This window comes from Phaethon lepturus, unplaced genomic scaffold, assembly GCF_000687285.1.
Source record: "Phaethon lepturus isolate BGI_N335 unplaced genomic scaffold, ASM68728v1 scaffold17687, whole genome shotgun sequence".
NCBI lineage: Eukaryota > Metazoa > Chordata > Aves > Phaethontiformes > Phaethontidae > Phaethon > Phaethon lepturus.
Window position 1 is genome coordinate 25,222 of NW_010551329.1, and position 17,647 is coordinate 42,868.

Genomic DNA, 17,647 nt, shown 5'->3' on the forward strand with positions numbered 1-17,647 from the left:
TTCATATAAGAGCTTTTAACAGTAAAGTGACTTAAATTATTCAGAATCTTAAGCCTAGTTTATTCAAAACTTGCTTAAAAAGCAAAACTCTCTTAGTAGTTGGGGATGTATGTTACCTGACAGTAGCTGTACCTTGTCTACCAATTAAAAAAATTTACTCTTTGGAATTATAGTAAATTGCTATGTCTTTCGGTTTCTTTCTCTCTTGCCAAAGTAAAGATTAAGGTGTGTAGAAAAGAGGTTCCAGCAAAGGAAAGAACCTTAGTTGTCAGATTCCACAATTATAAGACAGAAAAGTTGGGAGGAATAATGTGTTTGCAGAACAGTCTCATATGACCCTATTTGCACAAACCAAAGGATACAGACCTTTGCCTTGCAACCAATTCCTTATAAAAATGATTATGATAATAGTAATAAAATAAAATGCTATTTCTGCTTAACTGGTAGGGAATAGAAAAATTAATTGGCTCTGTGACTTCTTGTGAGGCTGATAAGAATCAGAGTAAGAAATGTAATCACATGAAACCATTTCATTTTAAGTGCTAAATAATTATTCAAAGCAAATCCTCATGAGTTGGAATTCATGAACTTCTATTCTAGAACAGAATAGTTAGTTACTCTGGGATCAGCAAAGGAGAGGTCAAAAAATACAAGAAACAGGAAGATTTTTTCTGAAGATTGCTTCATGCTATACAACAAAAAGCATTTCATGTTTCCCTGGGGAGAGAATACTGACTGAAAATATTAAAGAAGGCAATGTCCAGCAAAGGGACTAGTCAGTTTTTTGCAGTCTGGTCAAAATGATTACAAAAGTATAATCACTTCATTCCATTTGTCAGCTTCAGGAGAAGAGGGCAATAAATGTATAGAGTAGGCAGTCTTCTGAAATGTAACTCCTCTGCAGTTTTTGTCCATGTATTTCAAGCCCTGGGTTGCTGGGAGATAAATTATTGGCTAAAACTAAAGTTTTATGGGGAGGTTGTGGCTTTTTGTGGTGGGTTTTCTGTGGTGTGGTTGGGTTTTGGTATGTTTTTGGTTTTGGGTTGTTCTTGGTATTTTTTTTTAATGCAAAGCTTTGCTTATTTTAGAGGATGGGAGGGAGGCAATTTTGAGCAGAGCCTTGCTGTTTCTAGAAGGAATATAGTGTTATGAGCTTTTGCTAGAGTTTTGACATTTTTATTTCTTGAACATTCTTTCTATATGGCGTGGGTCTGGAAAGCACTTAAGTTTCTTTCGGATCTGCTTTGGGCTATGTCAGGTCTTGGCACTGCATTAGAGCCTAATCGGATTCTGTTACCTGCAACATGGTTTGTCCTGCTGGGAAAGCAAGCTGTGTGTAATCTCGCTGTATTGGAGGTGAAATGAAGAAGGGTGAGGAAATAACTGAAGGATTCTGACAAGACAGGGCGCTAGCTAAGAAATCGTGAGGCTGATAGCTAGGGAGAGGATATTTGGGAGTTGAATTTATAGGAAGAGGCTGGGATACATAAGGAGCTTAAGAATTACTGGGGCTCAGAGAAGGACAAGTAGATTTGATGAGGGCCTGCAGTGGGACAATCTAGATTAGCTGGGAATGGGGAAGAAATAATTTCTTTCTCCTTCCCTGGTTTTCTAAGACCTTTGAGATTTTTTCCCCCCCTGTCCATTCTAAGACATTTGAGACATCTCTGGTGCAAAATATAGCGTGATACAGAGGCTGAAGCAAATCAACCTATGCTGGAAGCAGTAGCACTGCCGTAGGTAGTATATCTGCTTGACATTGAGTAAAGAAACAAGTTGGTGCTATGGGAAAGTTTGCACTCCTTCCACATCTTTAGTGTCTTGAAAAGGACTAAAATGGCTCTAACGTACAATGAAAAACATAATCCAAATGTCTTGCCTCTTCCCTCCTATTCCAAGGTCTAGGAAGGAAATAATTTGAGATACTAATCATTGGTATTCAGTACTTACTGACTTGAATTTATTCTTGGAGACTGGAACTAAGATATTATATAACTTCTGTAGTATAGGTCATCTCCATTTGAATAGTTTCAAGTGCAAGAGTTTATCAGTGAGCAATGATCAATTAAGTGTTACAACTAGCCTATTTAACAAGTCTGTTAATTTGATATCTGAAGTGTCTTCTATTTGGAAAAAAACAGACAACTTTCAATATGTAGAAGCTGTGGGATTGTCAGATTCTTTATGGAGTACTGGGATATGTTTACATGAAATGATCACTGGGAAACTGATCTGCTTTCATCTAGTTCAGTGACCTCAAAAACCCTTAATCGGCTTAGATCTTCAGCTGGTATTTCATTTAAAGACAGCTTCAGCAAATATTGTTCAGGGGTGAAAGGGAATCAGAACACCGCTCTTACAAGATATATGGAAAATTTTTGGTTTTGTTTTTATAATAGAAAAACTAAAGACAAAGCAGGAGGATAAGGCACTACTGTCTTTGAGACACTTTCATCTTATTTTTGGCTGATTCACTGTCGCTTGGTGACGCTCTAGTCTCTTGAAGATCTTGTGCTGTATCTTCTTATTTCCATTTAAGAAAACAATTCTATGACCATTTTAAATCATCATAAATACCAGTTTCCTATTGTGAAACTAAGTTTTAGATTTTTACTTCAAACTACTCTGTATTCACTTTATATTAAAGAGAAAAAAAACAAATATATTTTAGTATTACTGTGTTCAGTCTCTATATAGGACATGAATTTCAGAGCAAGATTTTAGTTTGTAGCTTTGGGGTTTTGTTTCTTTATTGGCAAGTGCTGGGGAAACAAACTGTTGTTATTGACAGTGTTTAGAGGTTTGATGAAAGGGAAAGCATTATGCAGTATTGAGGTCAGCTACAATAACCGTGAAATCAGATGTGGGATTTGCAGCTCTGTAATGCCAGCTTAAATTCATACTACATCTGCATCTCGTAGAAATATTCACGTTTTTCTCATTTTGAAAGCAAATAGAATACTATCAGGTAATAGTTGGTAAAACAGTGTTTGAAAATCAAGGTGGTTATGCATTTGGCCATAAAAGGCTGGAAGAATATGGTAATGAAATATGTGATCAGCAACAGGAATCAGAGCACCCACAAGACTGTAAAACTGTGCAGGAGATGTCTGTACGTGATCTGTTCTATTATTCTGATATGAAATGAGGTCTTCCTTTCTCTTCTATGTTTGTTTTTTTAAACACAGACTTCTGAGTTGAACTAAAAAGTATAACATTTGGAATCCGAATAGCTTGGTTTCCACTGGTAAAAACACCTAAATGTTTTTGTATTTGCATAAGTAGTCCCAGTAAGTTAAAAATTACTACTGTCTTAAACGTATGCACATGCATTAGCATTCTGTAGGATAGGATGCTGACTGTGTACAGTGGATAAAAGAGGAAAATAAGTTTAAATAGGAAAAATGTCTAGAATTAATTTTTATTTTGCCTAAAATTTTATGTTTATTCAAGGTTAGTAAAGGTATTTTTTTCTTTACAGTGCTCTTCCTCATAACTCTTAGTGCTTGCATTTGGTGTTCCCCTGGTACAAAGTGTGTCCCATTCAGAATCTTACTGTGTTTTATGCAAGCTAAAATTAATATTATTTATATTGCTCTAAAACCTTGAAATACATCTGTCACTGGTAGAAAGAAAATGCATGCCGGTGGATGTAGTGCTATATAATTGACATCTTGAATCAATGTGGTATGAGGATAGCTGTGTTTCTTAACAGGATTTTTGTAAAGGTTAGTACTAGTTCTGACAGTATCCAACATTTTTATCCATGGTCTGGAAATTTATACATCACTAAGAGGACAGCTTGACACAAAGAACAGTGAAATGGAACTAGCTGTTCTGCCTTAGTTTTTAATTATTTAGTTTTCTCCAGTAAATGTGTTAATTCAGGAGGATTCAGAAAATAAGATCATATTTTTTAAATATTTGCAAAGCTGCATAATGATTTGACATGACTTCTGACTGATTTCTCTGGGCTAGAAAAAGAACTTGGTAACTCTGCCTCAGCCTGGAGGAAGTCCTTCAGGTGGCTGGGGGGGAGATTTGCTTTGGTTTTACTTTTAACAAAGAAAATCAAAATAATTAGTCACTTAAAATACCTTAGACAACTCCCTCTAATCAAAAAGATACTTTACTTGAGGAATTTATTTAAAACGTTCAGGAAATCACCTCACAATAAACTCTTATCTTTGCCTTTTGGGTATTTCAGGGCCGTTCTAGACATGTAGTTGGCAGTAAGATTGGCATTAAGCATCTGTCCTCTCTAATACTTCTGCAGAATGCTCTTTGACCAAACTCTAAAGGAATACTAACACTTCTCTGGAATAATATGCAATCATCTATTTTATGGGGAGATTAAATATAAAAAAGTCGCTTCATAAGTACATTATGGCTTTGTTTCATAAGTAAACTAGTTTTTTATATTGTTTTAATATTTGAAAGAGCTCTGTAAAGTGCATTTTGTTGCGTGCTGTGTGTTCTAGAATTGGTGACGTGGGTTTCATCTCCTAATATTGAGTCCATATGCACTTGCCTTACCTGTAATTCGGATATCTCTCTAGAGTATCAACGGATCCTCATGCAGAATCCTCATGGATTATACCTAAAAATTCTGCCAGATTAATTTTATTTGTTCTTACACCTAACATTGAATACCTGTAGATAGCTTAGCTTAAAATTCTGGAGCAAAACCAATAAAGTTTCAGAAAGGGGTTTGCATCTGGAATTGATTCTACCTTCTAACTTTTCTGCTTCTGAAAACTAGAAAAGAAAAAAAAAAATACTCCTGGATTTACCCTGAACAGGATTTGGAGTCCTAAAATGAAAATGTCTGTGGCTTGAAGGAGGAAAAAAAAGTGCATATATTTTGTTCAATTTTCTTGTTTTCCAAATTATGATACAAAGAACTTTCATTATTTGCTTCTGTTTTCTTACCAGAAGATACTAGAGGGGCAGAGGGAGAGAAAGAGAGAGACTATGGCAAAGTCTGGTATAATACGCTCAGTATTTGCCATGGTTCATCAAATATCATGCTTTCCCTTGAAGCATTAGGTACTATTAAGCCACTGCTTCTAGGTGTTATTTCACTACCATGCTGTACTGTCATGCATATCTGGTGTTTGTTTATGGTTTCGTTACATTATTGCATTCTGCCACAAAATATAGATAGGGGTGTGAGTTTTTCAGTGTGTGCTGCATTTCTTAAAAAAAACAAACAAAAAAACCCCAAAACGCACATTAGAATACTGCTATTCTTTGAGTTTCTGGGAATTTGGGATTAGGTTTAAAGAGCTTTTTATTTGTTCATTCCAAAAGTTTGCCTATTTAGATTTTTCGTGTCTTTCAGTCTTTCTGTTATTTCACTGTGTGTGGATGGAAAGTGTCAGCAGAGATGTTTTCTCCAGTCAGAGTACACCTACTTTAATGGTTAGGTGCACAGCAACAGAAATAAGATGTTTGAGGCATGGATGTAGGCCGTAGATGTTAGCTGCCAGCATCCATGTGCAGTCCCCTGGTAATAGCTGTCTGCGGGATCTGTAGCTAAGAATATTGTACACCTGGAGTTGTGATAGGCTTATCTTGTGCATCTAGGTCATGTTCAACATCCTACCTCTCACCCCTTCTCTCACTCTTGCAGTGCTGCTTATTAATGGATTAGAGATTATGCGGCTTTTTTACCCAGTATTGTTTTTATGTACTGCAGTATCAGATGCTGTATCGGTTGAAGTAGTTATATACATGGAGATAATATTCTTGTTATAGCAAACTAACATGTAATATAGAATGTGTTTGCTACAATCATATCTTCCATTCATATTTCTCTAAATACTTAATTTTGTGGTTTGCATTGTTTTAGGTTTTGTTGTTTCTGTCAGACCCTTCAGAAAACTGTTACAGTTTTTAAAGATTTTCTGCTATGTATATGTTCCCATTGGGACCTTAAGATTTTTTTTTTTTGCTCTGAAGACCTTTTTGTTTGCTGAAATGCTTTTGTGTTAAAATGATCTGTTATCCAACTTCCCTCGTAAAAAATGTATTGTCTGTAAAATTTGTATTTTACAGCTTTAGTATGTTCTGCTTATCCAATGTAAAGAAAATACTTACGGCTTTTCAGTTTGAAAAACTTCTTTGTTGCTTTTGGATATTGAAGGCTTATTCACACTTTAAAGTTCCCTTTCTAAAACATTGTGGCTAAGTATTTTTTACTAATCTAGTAACTTGAAAGCTTTTCCAGAGTAGCCTGCCTGCAATATGACACTACCAAAATTGTAGCTTTTAATTTTCTTAATACATTTCCTTGCACTGCTAGCTCAAAACTGCTATGCTTACTCCACTTTTAAAGAATGGGTAAGAATATTCTACTCTTAAAGTACTTGGGATTGAAGAGGCATATCAATATAATAAATTTTATACTACTTATACCAAATAAACTATCAAAAAATGAAGGTTTTCAATGAAAGATTGAACTTTTGAATCAATTATAGATTAAAAATGTATCTGGCTGAAACCTAAAACTTTGCTATTCTGATAAATTGCTGTTCTTCGCATTCTGGATAAGATAGCTTAGAACAAAACTAAAAGATTTCTTTAATGAGTGATTTAGGAAATAATCTGCCCAGGCAGAATTTTGTTGAAATGCAAACTGGTCTGAAGCAGACTTTGAAAAGTACTCTTTCCTCCCCTCCCCCAATACATTTACTTTTTTGGTAGTTTTATTTATTTTTATGTTGGTGTCTCTTACTAGAGAGATACTTGCTTTGGGGTATCCTGTCATCGTTTAAAGATAAATTGCTGTTTTCATAGTGGCAGAACTGAGGTCAAGTAATTTTAAATTTAATTAAATCTGGAGAATTTTTAATCACATCTGTAATCAGGCATCAAAATGAGAGCTTGTAAATGAAATCCAAACTAGTAGTCTGTTTGCCTTTCCTTGTTAGTGTAACTCAACTGAGACTTGAATAATGGTTAAAGCAAGTTTTGCTTTATCCTTACACAACTGAGAGAGGATGCAAAGCTTCCTGTTCCAGAATGGCGTAAATATTTTGGTAAAGGGCATGTAGTTAGACAATGTAAAATATGCACTTAAAATAATTTGCAGTATCTAACAGCATTTACACTGAGCTACATCTTTGGTAGGGGAGTGCTTTAGCATGAACAAGCTTCTAAAAAGATGTCGTCTTCAAACTTTAATTCACATTTCTTAGAGGGGACTGGATAACTTGAATGTACTCTGTGTACTGCCTTTCCCTGAGTTCTTAAAATAATTCTGTGTATATTAAATTAATTTGCATTAAATCTATAGGGATGCTTCATTTGGGAACTGCACGTACAATCTTACGATCTTGGACTGTTTACAGGGAATAAATAAGGTAATAACACTTTTCCTTAGCAAAACATTTAAATGGACTTTTACACCATGAAGGAAAATACTGTTAAAATACGTTAGAAAATCTGGTTTCAAAGCAAAATGTGTGTGAATGAGTAGTATGCTGTCATGAAGCCTAAGTTACTGAGGACTGTATTTGAGTAGTGAGAGAAGAAGATTACACTTTTGCCTGGCTGGCCTGGCCTTTGACAGCTTTCTGAACCTCACCTTATGAATCAGAATGTGCAAACGCACCAGGCCTGGCTGGGGGCTCTTCTTAACGCAGCCGTGCGAGGCAGTGCACTAGATCTGCTAATAGGGCATTTGTAACCACTGGTAAAAGGGAATAGCATGGGTTGATAAAGTCAAGTGGGACAGACACCTAGGTATTCTGTGATTTGATCTGAGCAGTTTTTGCGCATGCTTGGCCCCAAATTCCCCCAAAACACTTGGTTCAGTGTTTGACACTAATCTTTTTCAGAACTGTTTAAAAAGAATGAAAACTAATGTACTTACTGTTGTTTTGACGTGTCGCTTTCAACAGTCCTGGTTCTGGGGAATATTAAGCTCCAATATTGCTTTTTAAAAAGCATCTTAATTTAGAACCTTATGCTATACTATATACTTCATATGATAAGCAAAGATTAAATTTTGTTCGTCATTTCCCAGTGAACTCAATGAAGGGAGCAATGTATATGAACAGTTCTGTACAGACATTTTATAGACTATTTGTAATTCTTCAAAGTATGGCAAAACAAATGTTTCTTATAAATTGGTAAAAGAGAGCTTAATATTTTTAGTTCTGTGGGGGTGGGAAAGGAGCTGTCAGTTAACAGCAAGACTAATTCGTGGCATTCTCCAGATCCTGAAGCTCTGTGAAGCAGTCAGTGCAGTCACTGTAATTTATCTGCAACAAACACATCAAAAGGACTTTGAGAATCAGTTTTTCCTCCTTTGTTCCCATAAAACTTATTACTGAATCTTTGTCCAGTTCACCTACAGAGATAAAAACGCTTTGAGCAGAAACTGTATGCTTTAATCTAAAGTAAAATCTTAGTCTATCTGGGTAATTTTGATGTTCGCATGCACATATATTGTATATGTGTAATTCAGGGGGTCTACAAATTCTGGAGTGCAGACAGCCAATGATGCTTAAATGAAATACATTTTTCAAATGTAAACGTTCAGACAAATCCCTCAGTATCTTAGGTTTCATGACAGGTCCAGTTGTTGAGTCTGTGTTGCCTATAACAAAGATATTTTTGTTTTGCTTTTAAAAAGGTGCTCTGTATGTAGCAAATAAGCACAGACTGATTATTTTTTAAATCATAGATCTGTGGTGTGCTTTTTTTATCACACCTTAATCCCAGAATGTTGTGTAATATCTATACTTCTCAGAACGCATTAGGTTCAGAACTGTCTTCCACGTATTTCTTGGAAGAAATTTGGGCTATGAATTCCTTATTCATAGAATTGTTTTTAATATGGTATTATGCACAGATCTTGAGTACAAAATTGGCATATTTAATTATAGTACAGTATTCAAATACAAAATGTCTTTCAATCTTGTAATAAATACTAATGTATTCTAGTGAACTTCATTCTATCAGTGGAACGTGTATTAAAAACAAATCATAAAATACAGGTTATACACAGTACTGTGTTCTGTACATGCCATTTTGCCAGGGTATCATAGTGATAAAATCAGAGTATCATATTAAGTATAGAAAATCAATAAACTCTTAATGTTCTAGGTTTTTTTATGTTGAACGGCATGAGAATGTATTCAACTTAGAAATCATTGAATGAGTGTATGACAAAAAGGGAATTGCGTTTTAATTTGACATCTGCCTTACAGAAAAACCAAACTGTACATAGTGGGGTTGGGAGAATCAATTTTGTGATTTAAGTGATATGCAACAACCTTATGTCCCATCGTAATGTCTTTGAATGGGAAACGACGAGTCTGACATGCTTTAGCAACATCGTTGGAGTTTTTGTTGTCTGTGGTGTTAATCTGTGCAAAATGTAACGTCTTAACATAGAAGCTTCAATAAGCTAAAAGCACAAACATACAGTGATTTAGTTTTGATTCTCAAAAACAGTATTATAAAATGAGATTATATATCGTATTTCAGAATAAACTGACACCTTGTTGCCTTTTAGGCCTTGCAGCATGGATTTTTTGACTTTAAGACATTTGATGTGGATGAATATGAACACTATGAGGTTTGTACGCTTAATAGTGAGTTGAATGTGTTTGGTTTATGTAAAATAAGTTAGAATATACAGTATCCCACAACTTAAAACATACTGGAAACACATTTTAATTCAAGTAAAACCCAGTGTTCATATGTAAGGTATGCACATACAAACCTGTATATGAAAACATGCAGGATAAATATCCTTGCAATTGTACTGGACCTGGTCTTTGGAACTGCCTGAAGTTCCTGCAGTTGCATTGGTTAAGGAGAAAGATTTGTAGACTAGAGGTGTACTAAACATTTGAACATATATTAAATTCTAAAAAGAGAGTTATGCTGCTTTATTGTAGCCAGTATTCTTCCCCCCAGCCCCTCTATTGCAATTTTCTCATTATCTCCAAGTTTTCTGAATAAATTTGCTTAGTCTGAAAATGTCTATTTTAAAATTTATTATCTTAAGTTGAATATTTCTAATATCAAGCAAGTTTTAGGAATAACTGCTTTTCTCAAATCTTTAACATTTGATAAATAAGTGCTTTGTTTTACAAGCAGGAAGATATGGGTGATTCAGTATATATCTGAAATACAGCTACAGGAAACGTTTCATAAATGTTCAAGAAAGAGGGTGAAGTCAGGAGACAAACAGTGGAAAAAACTTAATTTACAACACAAATCTGCAATAGGCACACTACAACATATAGATATTCACAAAACTTAAAAGCATTTATAAAAGGATTTCAGTATAGTCTAATGTTCTGTAATGATTAGATTGAGAAAATGGTATAGCTTTTGCTGAATTACCGAAATTAAATGAAGAGTAACTAAAATTTGAAGTATGAAATTGCTGCGGTTTTGCTTACTCGATGTACAGAAGGAAAATGTTTGTTCTAAAAAACAAATGATGGCTGGGAATTCTGGGAATTAGGAATAGGTGTTAATCTGACTGAAAAAGTATTAAAATAATTGATTAAAGCTATCCGATTATCTTGTTTAATGCTTAACATTATTTTAGTTTGTGAAAAGTATGTATGTGTGAGTGATGTTTAAAGTATGCTGCCCGCTGTCTGAGTTTAAGAAGCAAGAACTTGGAATCATCTTTAATTTTTCATCCATTTGTGGTATGTCTTCTCTTATTTTACACATTGTGGTCAGCTTTGTATGTCTAGATATGTCCTGTGCTGTATTTCTAAAACTTTAAATGTTCCAAGTTTTTGCTATGTTAAGTCTTCAAATGTGTAGTTATGTGGAGAAAGTTGCATAAGACTTAAAGGGAGCAGGCTAAAGGAAATTCTATTTCATGTTTATAGTTCTTTCATCATAATCACATTGTCAAGGCAGCTAATTCCCCTTTTGTTGGACTAGATGTAAAATACTCAAGTTATCTTTTTTAAGTTATTTGCATGTACTGTTGAGTGTATATATACACACATATACATATATCTTTGTCATTCAGATTGGTTAAAATTTAAAATATTCACAGCAACCCATATTTAACTATATAAAGAACTACTTAATTCACAAATAAAACTGCTAATACAAATATAAAATTACTCTTAAATTATTGAACAGGGCTTCTCCATTAAAGGGGGTAGAGGTGCTACAATGTTGAGATTGCAGTCTGTGATACAGATTTGGAGGGGCGAGGGGTCCTGACTTGGTAGTAAGTTGCATAAGAACTAGTTAATTTACAGGAGTTTTCACTGGGTGAAGACATTTGGACCAAGCCTGATGGGCTCAGCTAAGCAAACAGTTGGTGAATCTATTACAGTAGCATCCATTATCAGAATTTTTCACTCATTGGGATGTTTTGATTTGCTGAGAGCTAAAAACAGAAGCTTAATAATGCAGTTGAACTGAGTGCCATGTCCTTAAAAGTCATGCTGAGAATAACTGCATTGCCAAACAAGGAATTGAGTGCTCTTCCATTTAAAAAAAAAAAAAAAGTGGCAGTTTTGAACTTTAGTTGCGAGCAAGAAATGCAAAACTTCAATTTGAAAGCATTTTTCCATTTAGTCTTTTTATTTAATTTATACTTTCCTTCTATGATTAGTGACTCATCAGAGCTGAGGCCAATATGTAAATTTCAGTTTCTATAGGGAAAGGCTAATTGTTTTTGAAGGCTAATTGGTGTTTAATTTGTTTTCTGTGAATTGGGTTTTTTAGCCAGTGCCTTACAGGGAAGCATTTTTCCATATTCTTTGATTAAAACATACAACAATGTTGATGTTTGTCAGTGTTATAAGTAGGTGACTTAAAACACTGAACCTTCCAAGGGTTGGATATGAAATCTTTCTGCTTGTATTGGAAAACTTCAGCAGATTTTTTTGTGTTTCATTTTATTAAGAGATTTCTGAGAAGCAGCTTATAGTTAGTTAGTTTCTGCCATATAGGTAAGCTAGCTAACTACATTTGAGGTGTTTTAATGCAGCAAGACCATGGTAAGAAGTACAATAAAATCTTGAGTAATTTTTTTAACCTTGTATGTGCCGATATAAAATGCTTGTTCTCTTCTGAAATTTTTATAGCGAGTGGAAAATGGTGATTTCAACTGGATTGTTCCAGGAAAATTTTTGGCATTTAGTGGACCACACCCAAAAAGCAAATTTGAAAATGGTATGGTGTACACTTTAAAGTTATTCTACAATCTTATTTTTTCCAGCATGTTAAACAGTCACAGCAAATGGGCAGAAGATAATAGAGGATTATAGATTAATTTTCATCTTCAGAAATAATCATACAGTGAACACTTTATATATGATCATAGAACTTAATTCCAAAGCTTTTGGAATTCTTCTTTGCTACAAATAGTATATCATTCAAAAAAAGTTTTGGGGACAAATTTTATTAGTAGGACTTTGTACTTCATTTATGACATTAAATGATTGTTGCTTTATTTTATAGGTTATCCTCTTCATGCACCTGAAGCTTACTTTCCCTATTTCAAGAAACATAATGTCACATCAATCATAAGACTGAACAAAAAAATTTATGAGGCAAAACGCTTTACTGATGCTGGTTTTGAGCATTATGACCTGTTCTTCATAGATGGAAGCACACCAAGCGACAGTATAGTTCAGAGGTTCCTGAACATCTGTGAAAATGCTGATGGTGCTATTGCTGTACATTGTAAAGGTATGAGCACTTATTTACATAAGTATAAATACATAAAGCTTATTCCAGAAATAAAGCATTTTAAAAAGTAACACTTTCTTGTTGTGTTAATATTAATAATATAATATTGCTTCATGATACTTGAGTAAGTATATGAGAAATATTTGTTATTTTCATGTGCATATTAAGTTCTTTCATCCTACACTACTACTTACTGTAACTGAAAATCTGTTGTTCATTGTTCTGTTTTTTTCTTAATATCACTTGAAGGCGTGAGTTTTAGTTGATGGAGGTTTCTCTTTTGCATTATGCTTGCACAGTGTTATGATAATTGGCTAGGAAATGCAAAAGACTGAAAGGTTTTCTCTGTACTTTTAGATTGTTCTACATTTTTCTGTGAGCATGACTTCCACATTTCAAGTTAATGTGAGTTATTGTGATGTCAGCATTTCAAGCCAGCCTATTTCAGCAAATCAGCCAGAAAATACACAAAGCATGCTTAGTCAAGAATGATTAACAAAGGCTTTGAAGGGTTTGGCTTGACTTATGTTTAGAGTTGTGTAAGGACATTGTGGAGATGAATGTCTTGCTGATCTGAAACAAGAATAGTGCTATTCATTCATAATTTTTCCATGGACAATAAACATGCATATCAAAGATAAATAATTTTATTTGTTAACATGTTGTTACTGTGGCCAGAACCCAGAAATTCTGGCATTAATAAGCTGGACATCTGCTAACTGACTAAATGAGAGTATAAATTATTGATTAGTAGGAGTAGATTGTTATTCTCCAGGCTTAGTTGCTAAAAGAATAAAATATACTTTCCTAGTGACTTAGATATGTACTTGCTAAACTGAAATATTTTTGATCTTTCATTTGACCATTTCATAAGCAAACCAACTTTGCTTCATTATTTTCAGGTTTTTTACACCCTTTTAAATAAGCCTGTTCAAAGTTAAATCGACAGTTAACTCGGAGTTAATGTATTGTCTATTGTTTTCTTGTACTCTTATTGCAGAAGTATTCCAAGCACAGCTTCCACACTATATATTGCTTGTCCCAGAAGTTACAGAATGGTTTAATGCAAAGGGTTGCTATGGAAAAATTTGTACATTAGCAGGAACTTAAAAGAACTGAAGTCTTAGTGATATATGCAGTTGGTAGGTGTTACCTGCAGTTTTCAGAGACAAAGACATTTTCTTATTCAGGTGTATGTTTAGTGTAGTACAGCTCTGGGTTATCTATTTGGATGTTGCATTCCTTTTGCATTAAAAAAAAACACTAAAAACCAACAACCACAAAACAACCAAACCAAAACCCCAAACTCTCTCTAACAATACTTCCCCTTTTGAATGATTCTTCAGTTATTCTTCCAGTATACAGTGATGGAGTCTCGCTATTTGTTTTTATTTATATATTATTTACCTTCATACTTTTACCTGAATCATATTAACTCCCCAAAAAGTTACAGCAAGATTTAGTTATTGGTTAAATGTAAAGAGCTTGTAGTTGTATATAAAATTGCCAGAAAGGATGTCTGTCTGCTTAGAGGGCTTCCATTTAGACAGTTGTTGGTGCATAAACAATAGCTGGCCACCATGAGACTGTAAATTGCAAATATTGTATTTGCAGGAAAACAAGGTTTAAACGCGGAGACACTTTACTAGTAGATAAGACACAGGGCTAGAAAGAGATTAATTCTTACTCTATAGTTAGAGATTTGTCTGATAGCAAAAGCTACTTTTTCTATTTCTCCCCTTAAAACCAGGATTAGTTTGTGATTTGGGGGCACAATAGGTTAAATTATTTTAAGCTATTGATATATAAAATTATATGCTGGCCAACATTCATTGCTGCTTATACAGGTAGCAGTGAATAGTTTTATATATTGGTTTCACAACAAAACTGATACAAAAAGAAAAAGCCACTGGCTGAGAAGACACATGCGGCTATCTGTTCTGATATGCACATGTATTTGATATCAAATACATGCCTGTATTTGAACCTTGATTTGTTAAGTATATGTGTTGGCCTCTCAAAGGTACTTTGATTTTGTTTTTTACTGGTTTTATAAATATGAAGTTTGTATCCAGCTTGGTCATGGCTTTTTTAAAAATACCAGCCTTTTTTTTTTTTTTTAAATTTAACTGTGCAAGTGCCAAGAGTGAACATTGTTGCATGTGTTCTTAAACATTGTTAACTTTTTGTAAGTATGATATATTTATTCTTATATCTACAGCATTGAAATCCAATTATATGATAAATAGGACACTGAATCAGAAATTATTTCTTCAAATATTAAGTTGGTAAATAACATTGCAAAGAAGTCTTCTCATATCCCTTGTTTTAATGTGATAATTATGAAATGCTCATGACTTCATATGTGAGTGTTGATATTTTTGTTTCTGTAGCTGGCCTGGGGAGAACAGGAACATTAATTGCCTGTTACATAATGAAACACTACAAGTTCACACATGCTGAAGCCATTGCTTGGATAAGAATATGTCGACCAGGCTCTATTATAGGACCCCAGCAACACTTCTTGGAAGAGTATGTATACTTTCTTTGCTACTAAGAATCAACTGCTTCTCTACATCCTTACCCATCTTGCACTATTTATAGGATCTACTTTCTGTCTACAGATGTCATTTATTACTGTCTGTTGCAATATATTTAAGGTTAGTTAATTTGGGATTGAGATCAAACTTAGTAGCAATCACTTTCATTGGAGTTCTATGCATTTTGTCACTGTAAGGGACAGAGGGTCTCAAGAGTCTGCATGTTTGTTTCTTGAGGATTTAGGAGTTAGATGAAGGTGTTGGAAGTATAAAGTCCAGATGCGGACAAAAGATTAAATCAACAATAAGGATTTATGTTAAAATATTAACATAGAAGGAATAGGCTTTATATATAGCCTATGATGACATTTAAAATGAATCTTACAATAGTATAATTGATATGTTTTCTCCTTTCTTGTAAGTAAAGATTGAATAAGTATGTGATGGACAGCTTATGATCTCTGTCAGATTCCTAGCGTAATGTATGAAGCGTTTCTGATCTGGAGCTAATAATCATAAGCAAAACAAATACATGGTTTTAATACAGCTCGTTCTCAAAATTGACTGTATACTTTGGGTTGAGAACACTTCATGTAGAGATAATTTGAATGGGTGATTCAAGGTTTGATCCTGACTGGAAATGAATGACAAAATTGCACTGGCTTCAGTGATGCAGATGTTAAGTTTCATTTCACAGTGGTTTCTACATTGTGCATTTGCTATTATAGTGGTTATGCTGATGTTTTTGAATTGCTACCATGATGATATTGGAGGCATTTTCACTGTTATGAGAAAAAAACATTTTGATAAAATCTACCACAAATTGGTCTCTCTTTGGAAAAAAAAAGAGAATGCGACAGCTCTGCTAGATACTGTATAAATACGGTAAAACATGCACGGACCTTGCCTCTTAAAATGCATAGGATATCAGAGAGAAGGAAGGAGTATTACTGTAATTGATAAGAGAAAAATTGAGCATGAGTGAGGATTCCTATTTATTTTCCAGTGCAACTAAATGGGCGCTCCGTTATTTGAGAGGTGACCCGCCATTATTCAAAATAGTGTGAATCTCAAACTTTCACAAACCGTTTCAGGTGCTCACTGAAGGCAGATTAAACTTCTCCACACTGTGCTGATGCTTGGATGATGCACACTTAACAATAACTTCCACAGTAGAGCAAAATTAAGAGAGAAAGGTAGTAGGTAGTGTGATTAGTAAGTGCCGTTTACTTGAAAGATAGGAAAAGCAGGGACCGTATCTTTTCTGAAGTGGTGTATAAATACGTGGTTTGATTTTATAGATAGGCAAAGGTCCTTCAGATTTTTTTAATTCATACCTACATTATTCATAGCGAAGAGCTGTAGTATTGTTCGGTAAGAGTTTTCTGTTGTCCTAATGACAATAGAAACCTCTCTTGACAATTGGACAAAATTCAAGCAATGCCACCAGTAATGTCAAAATGGGATTGAGAAAGAAGGAGCAAACATCGGTTGCATCATTCAAATATAAAATATCTTGCCTTCAGGGCCGCAAATTTGCATCTGACAAAAAGATAAAATCTTGCAACTTGGATCTGCCAGCCTTCATAGATGCCAAAGCTTCATCTCTTGGCTTCTTTGAAGTTTAATAAGAGATGTTTGAGTAGTCTTTTTTTGTAGACGCCCACCCACCCAAGTATGTATCAAATCATTAATGTAATTAATGTAATTAATCTTGAAAGATTTTGCAGGTATTTAAATTTAGGCATGTTTTCTAGGCTATTTCTGTTAGGTGGAGTAAGTGGAACTCCCGCTCCCTCTGCTTCCTCTTTGTCCCTTCTCTTGATGTTTTCTTGGGATACAGTGAAATTTTTCTGGAAGTGCTTATCTTTCCTATTATTCCTGAGCAAGTTTAGACAGTTGGCTCAGACTACTTGGCTCTTAAACTTTGCCATAATATTTTTTTGGCCAACAAAAAAGTTTCCAATGAAAGTATGTTCTTATTTAAGTCTTCATTCTTTTTTTCTTCTGTTCAGTATAGGAATTTAATTTTGTTACAATAATATGTAATGGGATCTCAGTTCCTGAATGGAACTAGCATGACAGGTACCTACCCAGCAAACTTCCTTACTGAGAAATAATGCAGTCTCATCAACAAAAGCCTGATTAGCTCACGTGCATTGTAGCAATTTCTTTTTTACCACCTGTCTGAAGGATATAATCTTTCATTTTCTGAAAATTGATACTAGAGTCCTGTTCAACTTTACATGACTATTGTCACTTCCACTGTGCAGGTCAGCTGTAGTTTTACTGCACAATAGCTATATACACAAAACTGATGCTAATAAGTTGGAAAGTGCTGTATTATCATTTATTCTACACATTATTTATAGAAAAGCGTTATTTTATATAAATTCTTAAGTTGTGTT

General features: G+C 34.3%; 1 protein-coding gene across 1 annotated transcript in view; it reads left to right on the plus strand.

Moving 5' to 3' along the window:
• The window catches only part of CDC14A (cell division cycle 14A), a gene marked incomplete at its 5' end in the record, with an annotated part of 58,283 nt that overhangs the window by 25,193 nt on the left and 15,443 nt on the right, over positions 1-17,647 (plus strand). The window contains 5 exon segments of the mRNA XM_010290872.1: positions 7,301-7,367; positions 9,530-9,592; positions 12,093-12,180; positions 12,469-12,699; positions 15,093-15,231. Of these exon segments, the coding sequence (XP_010289174.1) occupies positions 7,301-7,367; positions 9,530-9,592; positions 12,093-12,180; positions 12,469-12,699; positions 15,093-15,231 (588 nt within the window).